Source organism: Quercus lobata, chromosome 2 (genome assembly GCF_001633185.2).
Source record: "Quercus lobata isolate SW786 chromosome 2, ValleyOak3.0 Primary Assembly, whole genome shotgun sequence".
Classification (NCBI taxonomy): domain Eukaryota; kingdom Viridiplantae; phylum Streptophyta; class Magnoliopsida; order Fagales; family Fagaceae; genus Quercus; species Quercus lobata.
The window spans coordinates 83,947,943-83,964,430 of NC_044905.1; the positions used below are offsets into that span (position 1 = coordinate 83,947,943).

A 16,488-nucleotide genomic window follows, 5' to 3' on the forward strand; every position below is an offset into this window, starting at 1 on the left:
GCCACTAGAGTTTCAATTGTTTCTACATCTTAATCAGAGCTTTGATAGAAGGCTATCTCAACGATGATGCCATTCAGATTTCTTTCTTTCTCTCTGCCTTATGGACCTTCACTCTCCCTCTATCTCTTGTTCTTTTTTTTTTTAATTGAACAGTATCTCTCGTCCTTTTTTTTTTTTTTTTTTAATTGAATAGTAAACTCAGTGCATTTCATCCCTATAAAAATAGTTACATGTTGCCATTCTAATGGCTGAACACATTGAACCCCAACCAAGTTCTTATTATAATCTCTTTAGTTTTTCCCATAAAAAAAAAAAAAAAAAAAAAAATCTCTTTAGTTTTTGCATTTAGCAACAATATTAAGAAAATTTAATTGATATAATAACTCACTTAGCACAAAAATTCAAAAGCTTATATAAGATATTTAGCATAAAATTAAAATTCTAATTTAAAATTTTAATTTGACTTTTTTTTAGTTTCACCTATTATTTTATATATATAGATATATAGATTTTTTTTAGATAATAAGTTTTTTTTTTTATTGTTTTATGAGAAACTTGAGATAATAAGTTAATTACCTAACCCCACTCAATGTCTTTCTATATGTGTGCTATAGAAGAGTGGGATAAATTTTTGAAAGATTAAAAAAATTCAAGTAAAACAAAGAGATAAAATTTTTTTTTTTCTCTCTTATCTCTTCCACCAATTTTGCCCACATGCAAACAAATTTTTTTCTCTCTCCTCTCTCATTTTTTAGCAACACCATTGCCAAAATCAAACAATTTTTTTTTCTCACGTCTCTCCTATTTCAACAATATCATTTCCTTTAGTCATGTCTTCTGTTTGTGGCAGTGTTTAGCCTGCTTCTTGTCCTGTAGCGTAGGCGAATAGGCCTGTTGTGGCTTAGGACCCTATCTTTTTACTTTTGTACTTTTGCCAATTTTTAATTTATCAATTCTACATTCTTCAGTCAAAACGATATCATTACCAAAATAGAAACTTTTGGTCACGTGATTTTCTTCTCTTTCGTTTTTCTTTTTCTTTCTCACAAATTCAGCAAATTGTCCATTTTTTTCCTCTTTCTCTCACTCTGTTAATAGACTTTGAACAGAAGACGTAATAAATAAATTCTTACATAACCAATATTTAGTCATAAGACTCTCCATGCTGTTCATCTGTCAATCATGTGTCACTTAACGCTACACATACAGCAGGATTGTTTTTCCAAATATTACAAAGGTAGGTCTTATTTGACATGCTCATTTAAATATATGTTTTTAATTTTTAAACAATATTATATATATTTTTACATATTTTTTTACTTATATATATTTTTAATTTTTAAATAAATATACCACACACACACTAAGTATTCTTTCCACTTTAGCCATAAATTTAAAACCAAAAGCTAACGTATAAACGTCCCCATTAACAATAACTTTTTTTACTTTTTGTTATACAGTTTTCATTGTCCTCTTCTATAACTTTTTACAGCTTTATACTATTTTTTACATATTTTTATAACTTTTTACAGCTTTTTATACAAAAAGTACATCTTTAACTAGCACCACACCCGTGCTGATTAACATTTGCCTTTTAAAAAAACATTTAAACATATTCAAGCAAATATCCAAATCTCGAATCGTGGTTCCAAATGGTGAGTACCTTATCTCGAATCTCAATAAGACCAGAGAAAGTCTAGTGTCACAACCACAATGCACAACTTATGCCACAACTCGCCATGTGGCGAGTTGTGACATAAGTTGTGCATTTTTCTGTGGCACTAGACTTTCTCATAAGACCAAGAAGCTTCCTTCCAACAGCGATAAGGATTTGACAAGTTATCTTTCCAGATGACTAGACTACACATTGTTTCGACAGTGCCAACAAGGAAAGGACGAAAAACAGTGTCCTTACTTTTATCTCAATTATCCATCAAAGGGCACAATTCCTTTCCAAATGACATACAAACAAATGTTGCAATTATCAATAACTTTTGACTACTTGACTAAAGAGGGCATCGGAATCATCCTTCATTTCATTTCTTTTCTTCTCTTCAACAATCACTTCCAAACATCAAGTGTAGAGGAGTTGCGTTCAAGTATTAACATTTGGTGGTCTCTATATTGAGGAAAGCTCCTTAATCCACTTGAACATAAATCACTCTTCAGGTATACATAACATCTATGCATGCATTCAATTCTTTTGTTCTTCCTGATGTCATTCGCCTTTCATATTTTGTTATTTTGTTGGACGAAAATATGGACGGTTTGTTAGCACTATACCATCTTGGTGTTTTTGGTTTTTACTGTTTCGCACGCAGACACCTTGTTTCAGTATACATTTGTTAATCAGGTACAAACATAAGCAGTTTATAGAGAATATTGAACTCAATGCTTTCATCAATACTATTGGTAAAAGGACAGGACGAGAATTTAATTTTTTTTGGGAGCCAAAGTTTAGAAAAAAATTCCACCTTATTTAAGAATAAAAAATATTCTAAAATTCAATGCAATATAAAAAATAATAAAATATAAACAAAATGATAGACATAAAATAAGAAATATACGACCATCTGTTTAGTTTATATTAACAAAATATGAACATAATAATATAGTATAAAATAACTTTTTGATTTGAGTAATTAATGTTAGAGATACAATTGTTGTGGATACAGTGACATCACTTTATTAAGATACAGTGATACACCAATTATACCATTTTTATTATTCACCAATTAGAATATGTTATGTTATTAGTTATGAAAAAAAGAAAAAAAAAAGGGTCTGTGCCCTATTGTATCATTTGTGAAAGCGGACAATATCAAATTTGTGTGATATCCCAAATTTGATTGGATATTGTGTGAGTGGGAGGTGTTCCACATTGGACTTGGTTGACATGAGTTTTATTAACCAGGACAACGAACCTAAATTGTGTCTAGTTTTTTTGGAGTACAATGCAAATGTGATTTACATTTTTTTTCTTGGGTCATTATATTTTCCACAATTATGATATGATCAACTATGAGTGGTAAAGAAAAAGTGGTGAGTTTATTTGAAAGTGTTTGTCCATTATTCATAGTTGATCACATCATTAAGTTGTGGTAAATGGTGTGGTTGTAAAAGACTTGTTGAATTAATATTCGTGTTGCTTTAGAACATTCATGGTTTAACCATTTGAGTTTTTATTTTATTTATTTTTTTTTTTGAGAAAAATAGAAAAAAAAAATTCAAAAAAAGTGTTTGGGAATAAAATATATTTTTTTCATGTCATAACAAACTAAACTTTTAAAAAATAATTCTATAACAGATGACAAAGTAGATACACTAATCTTCCTAAAATTTCATTTACTTTGCATTGCAAGTCACCTACTTTGATATTTAAAAAAAAAAACTATAGACATAACCTTTTTCTACAACTTTTTGTACAATCCACTTTATTGTCTCCTATTTACAATCTGCCATCTTCAGTTTTTTTTTTTTTTTTTTTTTTTTTTTTTTTTTTTTTTTTTTTTTTTTTTGAGAAACCATCTTCAGTTGTTAGGAGGAAAAAAAATTGTGAATATTAACTTATTATTCCACTTAAGACTCAAGCTTCTCTTAAAAAAAAACACTTGAAAACCTAATAATCAAACACACACCACTAAAATTAAATGCCAATACTAATCTAAAAAATATGGGATGCTCTCTCAATAGAGATCTATTTAATTCTTTTTGTCTCTTGCCTACGAGATCTAGATGCACCATTATTTATTTATTTATTTTATCTTTAAAACCCCACATCAACATCAAAAACGCTATTTCTTCAATTAAATTTCAGACAGTTTTATTTTGACAAACATTTCGAAAAACAAAAGGCCCGAAAGCCTTTCACAAAATTAAGAAAAGAAGAAAAAGAAAGATTAAAATTCTGGTTGCGCAAAAGTAGAAATCATCTATATCTATATATTTAAAAGTTAAAGGGTGAAAATGGTCAATTACCACAATTTTTAGAAATTTGTAGCAATTAAGCATTGTTTCGGAACTAAATGGTAGTTTAGTGAGCTTGAGTACATAAAAAGTGGTAGATTCCTGTTTAGTTCCGAAATAGTGCTTAATTACTACAAATTTTTGAAAATAGTGGTATTTGGCCATTTTCAAGAAGTTAAAGTGTAGTATTTATTGTAGTAACGTTTCTGTTGAGTTATATTAGATGCCATATCATCCACCTATTTCAAATACACTCTCCCTTATTTTTAACTCTTTTTTCTTGTATTAATTTTCCAACTTATTGTTACATTTTCTCCTATTTTTTCTCATCCCTTTTACTTTTTCATCTTCCCACTACTATTTACATTAATATCACTTTTCCTTTATTCCTTTATTTTCTTTTATTTTGGGTTTTTCTTTTTCCCATAATCCCACTATAAATTTAAAATTCTCACTCTTATTCTATGCATAGTTTTCTTACACAAAAAAGTTATTTTTCTAAATCTCTCTCTCAAATTTTTTTTTTTCATTCTTTGGTGGAACTTTTATTTTTCTTGCATCTCTACTTTGTTGATGATTTTTTTATTATTATTTGGAACTCTACTTTTGATTGATGTGATTAAGGTGTTGTTTGGATGAGTGAGTTTTGAGTGATATGATTTTGTTTTCATCACTCATCATCCAAAATTTGTGGGACCCACGAAATTTTTTTTTGTTTGGACACCATCACTCATGATCCATGACTCAGTTTCCATCACTCAATTCTTTGATTTTTGAGTTATGAGTTATGGAAACTGAAAACACATTTTAGCTGTTTTCAATTTTCATAACTCATAACTCAATGACATTTTTGTAATTATACACACATGGAGGGACCCACAGCCGCAACTTTTGACCTTTGACTCTTTTTTTTTTTTTTTTTTTTTTTTTTTTTTTTTTTTTTTTTCTGGGTTCAGTGAGTTTGGTTTTTTTTTTTTTTAATTATTTTTTTTTCTCACTGGGTTCAGTGAATTTATCTACTGGGGGTTGAAGGAAAAAAAAAAAAAGAGTAAAAACTACACAAGGTACAAGTATGGGGCCCACAAATAATTGAAAAATATTGAGTGATGATAAGTGAGTGATGGTGCCAAACAGGATGGGGTGTTTTAAGTGATGAGTGATAAGTAATAAGTGATGAGTGATGAAAACTGAGTGATGAGTGATGGGTGATGAAAACTGAATGATGAGTGACCATTTTTTTAAACCAAACAAGGCCTAAGTTTTGTGTTTTTAAATTGTTATTTTTTTTTTCTTCTCTTTGATTTCATAAATGTTATCCTATTGCATTATAAAGATAATATATAAAAATATGATGTTACTTTATTTCATAACATGATTTGGATAATTTGGTGTTTGTTACTATATTTTTTATTTTTACAATTTTTCTTCTCGTCTTATTCTCTCTCATATTCTCTCTTGAAAAAGTTGCTACTTTCTCTCTCTTGATTTTTTATTCTTTTTTGCAACTCTATTTTAAGTTAATGAATCATTGTGATTTTTAAACTCTATTTTAGGTTCATATGTTTTGTTGTATATTTTAATTTCTCATCACAAGTAGTCTCTCTCTCTCTCAGTTTTGGTTTGATTTCATTCTTAGTTATTTTGGAGGTAAGAATTTGAATTTATATCAAGACAAAATCTTGGCTATCCTAATTATAGATCAGCATTCGGTCCATTTTGGTCTATTCAGTTTAGTTCAATCTACTTTGGCCCACATTGGTTCAATTCAATCTACTTCGGTCCAATTCGGTCTACATTGACGACCTTCAACCTATTCAGTCCATTCAGTTCACTTGGCTATTTAGTCCAATTCAGTCAAAGTCCATTCAGTCTACATCGGTCCATTTTGGTCCAATTTGTTTCATCTAGTCCACTTCCCTCCAATTCAGTCCACTTTGGTCCATACTATCCATTTCAGTCCATTTCAGTCAATTTGGTCCATTCAGTGCACTTTAGTATATTAGGTCCAATTTAGTCTATTTGGTCCATATCTGTCTAATTTGGTCTATTGTGTACAATTTGGTCCATTCTGTCCATTTGGTCTATTTGAGTTCACTTCGGTCCATTTGGAGTACTTACTTAAGAATGGGAACAATCTATTTTTGTTTACTTCGGTCCAATTTGGGGTATTACTTAAGAATGGGCAAAGACAAGTTTGAGTTAAGATTACTATCAGTTGTTTGAGTAATATTAATTGTAATTATATGATAAGTTTTGGTTATCATAATAATTTCCTTAAGAGAATGAGAATTTAAATAATAACTTTGAAAATTAAAAATTTTAGTTGTACCAAAAAAAAAAAAAATTAGGAAAATATAATGCATAATAATAATAGTTAGAAGAATATGGACTATTTCAAAAAGGAATAATATTAATCATAGACATTAAAAATAATAAAATTATATATTCGTAAAAAAAAAAGTGATGAAAATTACTTTTTGAAATTGTTCAATTTTGAGGGAGAACAAATTATCAAAAATCAAATTTTGAGAATAAATTATACATATTCAGTATAAGTTTGTTATGAGTTTTGATAATTACAATAATCTCCTTTGAGAGAATAAATAATTTGAATAATTTATTTGAAACTTAAAACATTTAGTTGTACAAAAAAAGGGGGGAAAAAAAAACTATAACATAATTTCAAAGAATATGGATACCTTATAAAGGAATAGTATTAATCAAACACACCAAAACAATATAATGATATATTTGTAGAGATAGAAGGATGAAAAAAATAATTTTAGAAATCGTTTAAATTTTAGAGAGAAAAAATTATCTTTAACAACTTTAGAGAACAAATTATACATTATATTACAATTATAAAATAATTATTTATTCTCATGCATCTTGTGAGTCTGCGACTAATTATAATAATAGGTTTGTCATTTGGGACAAAAAAATCAATTTAGTTGTTACAAAAAAAGGGGGATAAAAAAAACTATAACATAATTTCAAAGAATATGGATACCTTATAAAGGAATAATATTAATCAAACACACCAAAACAATATAATGATATATTTGTAGAGATAGAAGGATGAAAAAAATAATTTTAGAAATTGTTTAAATTTTAGAGAGAAAAAATTATCTTTAACAATTTTAGAGAACAAATTATACATTATATTACAATTATAAAATAATTATTTATTCTCAAGCATCATGTGAGTCTGTGACTAATTATAATAATAGGTTTGTCATTTGGGACAAAAAAATCAAGGATAAATATTAGTGCGTACACACTTTGTGTATTTTATAAATTGAAATTGTGACTATATAAAATGAAATCGTGACTTTTTCAGTCACTTAAAGGCACGATTTTAGTTTATAAAATACACAGTATGTGTAATACACCTGTTTGAACTAAACATAGCCCAAAAATCAATATCTCTTTGTGCTTGTCGAGCTAATTTGGCTTATGGAAAGAACTTGCACAGATTTCTTCATGCATCACACAATTTATATGTAATACTGAAATCTTCCTTTTCAGGTACACAGAAGCCAATCAATAAGTTGAAATGGCAACAAAGGATTTCAATTCAAACGACGGTAAATTTTTAACTTTCCCATTGGTTAATAGTGTGGGCATTCAATGAGTTCTTAAAAAAATGGATATGTCTGACTAAGATATCACCAAAGTTAGCATTCATATATATATATATATATATATATATATATATATGATTCTTCACTTCTTCTTTTTTTTCTTTCATGTCCACTTTTATGTGTTAAATTGTAGACATTCACGCATCAATTGTAGATATGTAATCAGTGAATACAAATTAGTGTGAAACAATATTTTTCATTCCATGAAATAGTTGCACTACGATTTTTACTAATTAATGAGAAGAATTTCATCTTACAGATGAAGCAGTCAGTATAGAGCGTGGGAGGCTTTATCGGGCTGCACTAAATGGTGACTGGAAATCTATCAAGGACATACAAAAAATTCAGAGAAAAATTACAAAGAAAGGAGAAACCACTCTTCATATTGCTGCTGCAGCAAACCAAGAAGAATTTGTAAGGAATTTATTGAAGACGATGATTAAAGACAACCTAATAGCTGAAAACACTGTTGGGAATACTGCCTTGACCTATGCTGCTGCAACTGGAAATGTGAATATTGCCATGGCGATGCTGGAGAAAAATCATCAGCTGCCAAACCTCGGTAGTGGGATAAAGCCACTCTATATGGCTGCTTCCTTAGGACACGGACAAATGACGAATTATCTTTATTCTCAGACCAAAGAGAGAGTTCGCGAGTGGGATGACAAAGAACAGGCTAAACTATTTATCGCATGTGTTAAGAGTGGCTTATATGGTAAGCATAAGTAATCATAATGTTTTTGTTTTTTGTTTTTTGTTTTTTGTTTTTTGTTTTTTTGGGAGGGGGATCATAATACTAACGGTTTGATTTTTTTCATTCTAGAAATTTGAAGTTCAAAACATTAAGCATGGTTTAAACATTGAAAATGGTATTGTTAAATTAACACAATCTAAACCGTTCATTTAATTTTTAAATGAGGAAAAGTTACACAATTTCACTCATTTTCTAAATGTGGTATCAAAGTATTGATGGACTGTAGATTTTGGTACTGATTTATATACTGATCGGTCATCTTCACCTCAATGCTTAAATTTTTAGTTTTGTTGAACTTTACTATGCCATCCTTTTTTCTTTTTTCTTTTTGCTTGAAACTACAGTATCAAATAAATTGTTGTATTGTTAATGAGATTCTTCATAATAGAATTTTATCTGATTGAGATAAATTATGCCTCTCTAACAAGCTAGCTCAAGAACTTTGGAGGCTTAATGTGAAAAATTTAATTGAGGCCTTTTTTTTTAATATATATATATATATATATATATATATTTTTTTTTTTGAGATTCCTTTTTGAAATTCAATTTGTTTTTTAACTTCTTTTTTTTTTTTTTTTTTTTTGGTTGAAGTTTTCATATCCAGATAGTTATTTTCTAGTAGACATTTATAATGAATAAATATTTATAAATAAATAAAATACAATTGATAATTAAAAATTATAATTTAACTAAAAATCAAATTCAAAGTATGGAATAATGAAACATGGTTTATCAAAAGTAATATTGCAACTTTTCTCATGTTGTGACCACTTTATATTCTAAATCAGTACAAATAAAATTGATTTATGATATAGTTCAGCAAATTAGTATCCCTATAATACAAATAAGTTGACATGATAAAGCAAAAGACACTAATCTAAGACTATTCACTATTGTTAGTCTTTAAAAATAAAAGAAGTGAAAAGTGAATTCGTATGTCAGCAGGTTAGTGAGTAAGTTATAGCATATTTCTATATATTTACGTTGGATTTATTAATAAATATGTCTAGTATTAATTTTGATTTTAGTAGATTTCAAGAATAAGTTAATATATTTGTCTCCTATTAATTTAGATTTAATTTTGTTAGTCATATTTTGACTATTTTTGTTTTTTCCTTTTATCTTTTATGTTTTGGGATATAGTAGGACCTTTTTAATGTATTCTATTGACCAATAAAGTGAGTTAGAATTTTTTTTCTTATTTAAAATATATAGATAAATATATTATATAATATTAGTTAAATGAGGGCGGTCTTTTATTTAGAACCTTAGAGCATCAGCAGTGGGGCTTGTATATGCCAAATGTTAGGAACATTTGGCATTTAAGCCCCAAAACTACTCAACAATGGGAAGGCCAAATGCTAAAAGGCCAAATTTATTTTGAGATATAGCTACAGTACCATCTCAAATGTAAGATGGTACTGTAGCTGAATTACATAATTTTTTTTTTTTTAATACTCTCATTTATCTCTCCTCTCTCAATTTAACCCGGCAATTTCTCTCTCCTCTCTCATTTTTTCTCTTTCTTTTCTCTCTCCTCCTTCTCTCTCTTTCTTTTTGCTCTCTCTTCTTCTTGCTCTCGGATTCTTCTCAATATCTTCACTCTCTCCAGCAACTCTCTAGATCGGCGTTGGGTCTCTAGATCGGCGGTGGGTTTCTAGATCGATGGTGGGTGGGTCTTCGCTTTTTTCCTTCTCCGGCAACTCTCTCTCTCTTTCATTTTTCCTTCTCCGCGTGGGTTAACAAAATCAACTTCCTTCAAGCTTCCCAACGGCGAATCTGCTTCCTTCAAGCTTCGGCGGTGGTGGGTCTGGTTTTTGACCGTGGGTTGCTATGTTTTTTATTTTTTTTATTTTTGGTGTTGAAGGTAGATTATGGGTTACTGGTGGTGGTGGTGGTGTGCAACGGTGGTGGTGATTGTGGTTCTTGAATAGAAAGAAAGAGAGAGAAAGAATAAATAATGTTCTTGGGTTGTGGTGTTTGGTGTTTGATGGTCTGGGGTTTTTTTTTTTATTTTTTTTTTTATTTTTGGTAGATTATGGGTTGCTGGAGGTGGTGGTGGTGTCAGGTGTGTGTAGTGTAGCGGCGGTGGGCGGTGGTGGGCATGTGGTGATGGTGTTTTTTGTAAAATTTGTGGTTGTTGAACATAAAGAATGAGAAAGAAAGAATAAATCATGGTGATTGGAGGATATATTATTTTATTGTGTAGATATATTATTTTAATAAGTAGAATATATAGGAAAATAAAAGTTTGGGATGCTGGAGGTATTGTAAAATTGTATGATATAATTGATAAAATAGTTTTTTAAAATGGTAAAATAAGATGAGATATGAAAACCGGATGGAGATGCTCTTAGCCCATAAGTTGCCTATATGCTTGAGCGCTGCTGTCTAATCTCTAAACAAAAGTTCCAATGTCCGGCCAACACCAGTTAGGTGAAATCTAGTGCATGAGGAGAAAAAAGTTGTCAAAAGAAACTGTTTTCTGTCTTTTGTCATATGCTTATGTAATGCTTTTCTTAGTTATCTTTCATGAAAGAAATATTCAACATGCTCCTTCTCAATATTTTTTTAATTTTATTTTATCAATAAAACATAACTAAATACTACAACACACGGAGAAGAAAAAGAATTTCATCAATGAATATTTTTACTTGGAATTTTTGGTTTTGGTGTAAAATAATGCAGGAGTAGCATTGCAAATGCTGGAGGACAACTCTAATTTAGCTGCCGCTGGAAACTCGGATGGAGAAACTGCATTGCATGTGTTAGCTCACGATCCTTCCGCATTTGTTAGTGAAATTCGACCATGTGAGTTTTTAAATTTTTTTTTTAATTTTTTATCATGTGAGTTATTTTGACTGAAATTCTTAGACATATGACTATAGTTAAATTAATTAATTATCCAAATTGATTAATTAATTATATACTATATATAATTAGTGTGTAGTCCCGTACATTTGCATGGGTAAAATTAAAATCAATCACAATTATACAGTTCAAATTATATATTTTTTTGGAAAAGATATTCAAATTATACATAGTATTAGTTTATACTTTTTTTAAACTATACATTTCTAAAATATATAATGGTTTTTCATTATATATATGTAAGAACTGAAATTGGATTGGTCCTAAAACCGGATTGGGCTCAAACCCTAACGGCCCAAACAATAAATTTATAGAGCGTGAATAGAAGAACTAAATCTATCCCAGAAGAAAAACGATTAGATTTAACGGTTCAAGACAGTTTGACATAAGTAAGATTCAAAAATCTATCCTCGGAACAGATTAAGTAGTTCGTATCATATGGTTTCGTTCAAAAATAAAATTGTACAAGAGTTTCAGTCTTTATCCTTTATTTTTTTCTCCCCCTTTCTCAGTACATCTTTCCATGTTATATACTACAATCTTGGTGTCATCCTTACCACACACGTGTAGGTTAGATTCGGAGGACTCCTTCTTGTCCCATTCAGCACCTCCCAGAACCATCAACTAGTAGCTGTAAGGCTGTTTGATTACTGTTCAAGTATCACTTCCACCTTAATGCGGTCAGAGAGTTGGTTGAGAGGCATTTAATGCAGAGGTAGCAGCTTTTAAAGATATTTGTTTACCTTTCTTTTCTTATCCCTGGTCCAATGTCTCACCCTTAGTTGTGATGTAACTCCGAAGTAAGTCCGTGATGATATGGCACTCAGATTTACCTCAGACACATGTTACTAAGAAGGCTTTTGTCCTCAGACGCTTATTGGACCCATCTCACATTGTCTCTACTCATCTCTTTATTCTATTCTCCTCATAACCTTATTTGGGCCTCCTCGGATGGTTTAACGTCCTCGGATGAGGCCATAGGCCCAGTTAATACTGCTTTAACAATACTTCCTAATTAACTGGCCCCTACAATATATATTATTTAGAATTTAATTTGATTTAGACTCTTCGGTTTTTGCATCCAATAATTCACTAGCCATAAAAAAAATTAAAAGAAAAAGATGGACATGTGGCGAAAAATTGGACTTTAATTGAAATTCAATTTAGAATATAATTTAATTTGGATTATTCAATTTTTACACTTAATAATTCACTTGATATAAAAATCTAATTGGTTTTACTCTAAACTTTGCCTAAATATATATATTGCAGAAATCTAATCCACAATTCATTCCTATTATGGCACTTGGGATATCAAATGTACCAATTTAGGCCCAACCAACATGTGTATTTGTACGTTACTATTGTGCACCCTTGACATGATTGTCACTTTCTACAAGTATAAGTGTTTGTGGAGTGTAGAGGTAAGGGTCAAGATTTAAGTTTCTAGGAGAGAGTTTCATACATACACGCACTTATATTAAGCTAGAGTTAAATTCTATCTCAAAAAAAAAAAAAAAAAAAAAAATCATAAGTATTTGTACGCAATTGCAAAGTTTAAAACAAAAACATTAGTATCTGTACGCAATTGCAACATTTAAAACAAATACATGCAACACCACTTAACCCGTTTATATTATTTGGTTTTCAACTGTCATTTTCTCTATTAAAAACTCCATTTTCCCCCTTCCTTTCATGAAAAAAAAAAAAAAAAAAAAAAAAAGCTGAAGAGTTCCAGGATCAATCGCCTTTGGGTTTCCTGGCAGAATAGTTAATCAATCAAATTCAAAGGTAAGTTCAGCCTAATTCTTCCTTTGTAATTTGTATATCATTTTATTTTTTCAAAGAAATCTCTCTAAAGTATGCAGTTTAATTATTTTCTTAAAAAATAAAAAATAAAACTCAAAACATAGAGAGAATATGAAGATATTGGACACGTAAGTGATGATTTCTGATTAACAGCCAAAGAAAGCTGTCAAAATTGATAACAGTGGCGGTTTTCTTAGAAAGCAAATCTTCAAAAAGTAGATTGAATAACCAAACTGGAAATGAAAGACTTCTGTTTGGGCACGAAAATAAAGATTTGACGAAAAAGGAATGTATATAGAAGCAAATTTAAGTGTAATACAATAACTATTTCAAGAAATAGTTCATACATGTGCAGTGAAAGGTGAGTTCAACGGGTCCCTGCCGCTGTTGCTTCTTCTTCTTTTATCATTTAATTTCATTTTTCGTTCTCTCCGTGCTAGCCCCAAATGACTTGAGTAACATTTCACTGCTTTCTGTCACTTTGCTTTTTTTTTTTTTTTTTGTTTGTTTGTTTTCTCAAGTTGTCAGACGTTTTTTTTTTTTTTTTTTTTGTGGGCTGGAATGAAGATGTTAGATGTTGTGTTGAAAGAAGGGCTCACACGCGAGGGCTGTTTGTTATTCATGTACGGGTTGACACGTGAAGTTTCTAATACCCATATATGAAACAAAACATCAACAAAATTAATTAAACAAAAAGCCAGGCATTTGTTTAATATTGCGTCATGTATGAAAGTAACTTATTTTTTTTTATGGGATATGAAAGTAAGTTTTATTTCCTTGATAAAATGTATGAAAGTAAGTAGAAGACAGTTGAGAAGATATTGTAATTGATTTTATAATAGTAGCTTTATTTAGATTTTTTTTTTTTTTTTTTCGATAACTTTTTCCTTTTAAAGAGAAAATATATTTTAAGTAAATCTTTGTGTTTTTGTGTAATTGATATCTTAGCTTGATAAATATTTTAGGTGAGTTTGTATAATTGTCTAGAGAGATGATATTATTGTATTTTGGGTGGATCTTAAGTTTTTTGTGTGGATCTTAAGTTAGGCATAAAACTTAAGAAGATATTGATTTTATAATAGTGGATTTATTTAGAGTTTTTCTGGCAGTTTTTCTTTTAAGGAAAAATAATTTTTCACATAAATTAATATGTTTTTGTGTGATTGATATTTTGCTTGGTGAATTTAGTGACAATATTTATGTAGATTGATTAAATTTCTTAATTGATACAATATCCTTAATTCATACAAGATTAGAATGGGACCTAACACTAGTAGCACTTTCACTCTTATTTTCTAGATCTATTCGATTCTTTTAATTATTTATTTCTCATTGAGGTATGACTACTTGCTTTTTTCACTGTCAATTCCAGGGTTGAAGTTAAAACAGGAAAACTCGAAGCAATCTCAAGCCAATGAACTATTTGAAATATGTCTTCAAGCTTACGGAGATGACGTTGAGAATTTGAACGAAACCTCAGTGATTTCACATGTTCTGTTTGATGCAGTAGAAGTAGGCAACACTGAGTTCTTGGTTAAACTTATTCGTTTTGACTTTGATTTATTATGGAAAACAAGAAACAGTAAAAGCATATTTCATATTGCTGTTGAGAAGCGCCATGAAAGCATCTTCAATATACTTAATGAGATAGGCTCAATTGGAGATCTAATAATAGATAGAATAGAAGAAGATGGAAGCAACATTTTGCATTTAGCTGCAGGATTGGCACCTCAAGAGAAGCTTAATGCTATATCAGGAGCAGCTCTTCAAATGCAACAAGAAATATTATGGTTCAAGGTACTAATTATATTCTTAGATTAGTATGTGTTGAACCATTTCATAGAATGTTCACTCTTGTTTCCACAGATTTAATTTCTACCTAAAGTTTTTAGAGTTTTGGACTAACAAGTCTCTCGTGTGATATTTCCTATGATTTGTAATGGAAGGAGGTGGAAAAGGTTGTAAGCCCTACATTCAAAGAAATGAAAAATAACAAGGGGGATACACCGTATATTTTATTTGCGAAGAACCACGAGGAGTTAAGGAAGGAGGGCGAGAAGTGGATGAGGAGCACAGCTGAGTATTCTATGGTGGTTGCAATACTAATTGGGTTGATAATGTTTCCTCGAGAAAAAGCTGATGGATTAAAGGATAGTCCTAATCTTGTTCGGGTCTTTTCGGTTTCAAGTGCAATAGCATTATTTTGCTCTTCAACATCCCTAGTAATGTTCTTATCCATCCTTACCTCTCGTTATTCATACAATGACTTTCTTGTATGGTTACCAGTTAGGTTGATGATTGGAGTGGCTTCACTTTTCATCTCAATTGCCGCCATGATGGTTGCATTTTCTGCATCCTTTTGGTCAGATAATCATAATCATCAAGAATTGCCATTGATCTTGGTTGTCATTGGTTTATTTGCTTGTGTGCCAATCATTTGCGTGTTGCTGAAGTATCGCCTATTTGTTGATATAGTCCGATCTACCTTCTTTCGGTTTCGGAAACATCGACGTCTACTTTAGCAATGGCCAATGAAGTGCTACTTGTCAATCTTTCTGTTGCTTTCCTTTCTACGTATGTGAATGACTATGAATAGATTTGTATTATAACTCTGGAGGTAGTTAAATACATCTTATCTTTTGCATTTAATTTAATTTTTTTCTATTGCATCTTTTGAATTATTGTTTTGTAAAATTATCTGCAGTGTGCTATCTTGTACTAGTTTTGAAATTGCACCCTGTGCATTAGATGTTATAATAACAAAGAAAGATCAAACTCTATAGCTTTCCATGGTTCTCTGCATGTGTGAATACTCAAGTGGGCTATCATTATCATTTTAGTTTCATGTATCTAAAACCACCGCTATAACAAAATCAGCAACCTTTATAGCTACTTTGAAACGAGATTAGATCAATTTTAAGACTTATTTTGAGTTCCATTCAGCTCATTCAATAGCAGTTCTATAATTCTGAATGGATGAGACCGGGAGTCTCATTACCAACCGTCCACAATCATCAGTGTTAAATTAAGGCCAGCGCAGATGCATCCCTTTTATTTTTAACGAGGCCATGATTTGGGGAATGTCGTAAGACTTTAGTGATGTAAACTAGTGATGTAAACGGGCCGGATGGCTTAACAACTTTGGGAATTTAGACGAAAATTTTAAGGGGAATATTTTTATATTTAAATATTAATCAAATAATATATATTGAATTTAACTATTAAAATAAAATTTATAATTAAAAATGATAATTTAACTAAAAATAAAATTTAAAGTATAGAATAATAGAACCTGATTATTGCAATTTTTTTAAAGCTGTGATCACTTTAAAGTCTAAACCTGCATAAATAAAAATTAATTTATTACATAATTCAATAAATTAGTGTCATTATAATACAAATGAGTTGATATGAAACATATTAAATTATTAATTGGTATGATCA

General features: G+C 30.0%; 1 protein-coding gene across 1 annotated transcript; it reads left to right on the top strand.

The window, feature by feature from the left end:
* The first annotated feature begins 1,974 nt into the window (after window positions 1-1,974).
* Window positions 1,975-15,698, top strand: LOC115976896. Its single transcript, XM_031098422.1, has 6 exons — window positions 1,975-2,169; window positions 7,495-7,553; window positions 7,870-8,325; window positions 11,053-11,175; window positions 14,417-14,841; window positions 14,991-15,698. The coding sequence occupies exons 2-6, from the start codon at window positions 7,523-7,525 to the stop codon at window positions 15,564-15,566; spliced, it is 1,611 nt and encodes a 536-aa protein (XP_030954282.1). The 5' UTR covers window positions 1,975-2,169; window positions 7,495-7,522; the 3' UTR covers window positions 15,567-15,698.
* Window positions 15,699-16,488: the final 790 nt, after the last annotated feature.

What these genes read in the sequence shown, in the direction of transcription:
- LOC115976896 (XM_031098422.1), top strand. Translation starts at nt 7,523, where the DNA reads ATGGCAACAAAGGATTTCAATTCAAACGACG. An exon ending in TGTTAAGAGTGGCTTATATG is followed by an intron (nt 8,326 to 11,052) that starts GTAAGCATAAGT and finishes AAAATAATGCAG; the next exon opens with GAGTAGCATTGCAAATGCTG. An exon ending in TGTTAGTGAAATTCGACCAT is followed by an intron (nt 11,176 to 14,416) that starts GTGAGTTTTTAA and finishes TGTCAATTCCAG; the next exon opens with GGTTGAAGTTAAAACAGGAA.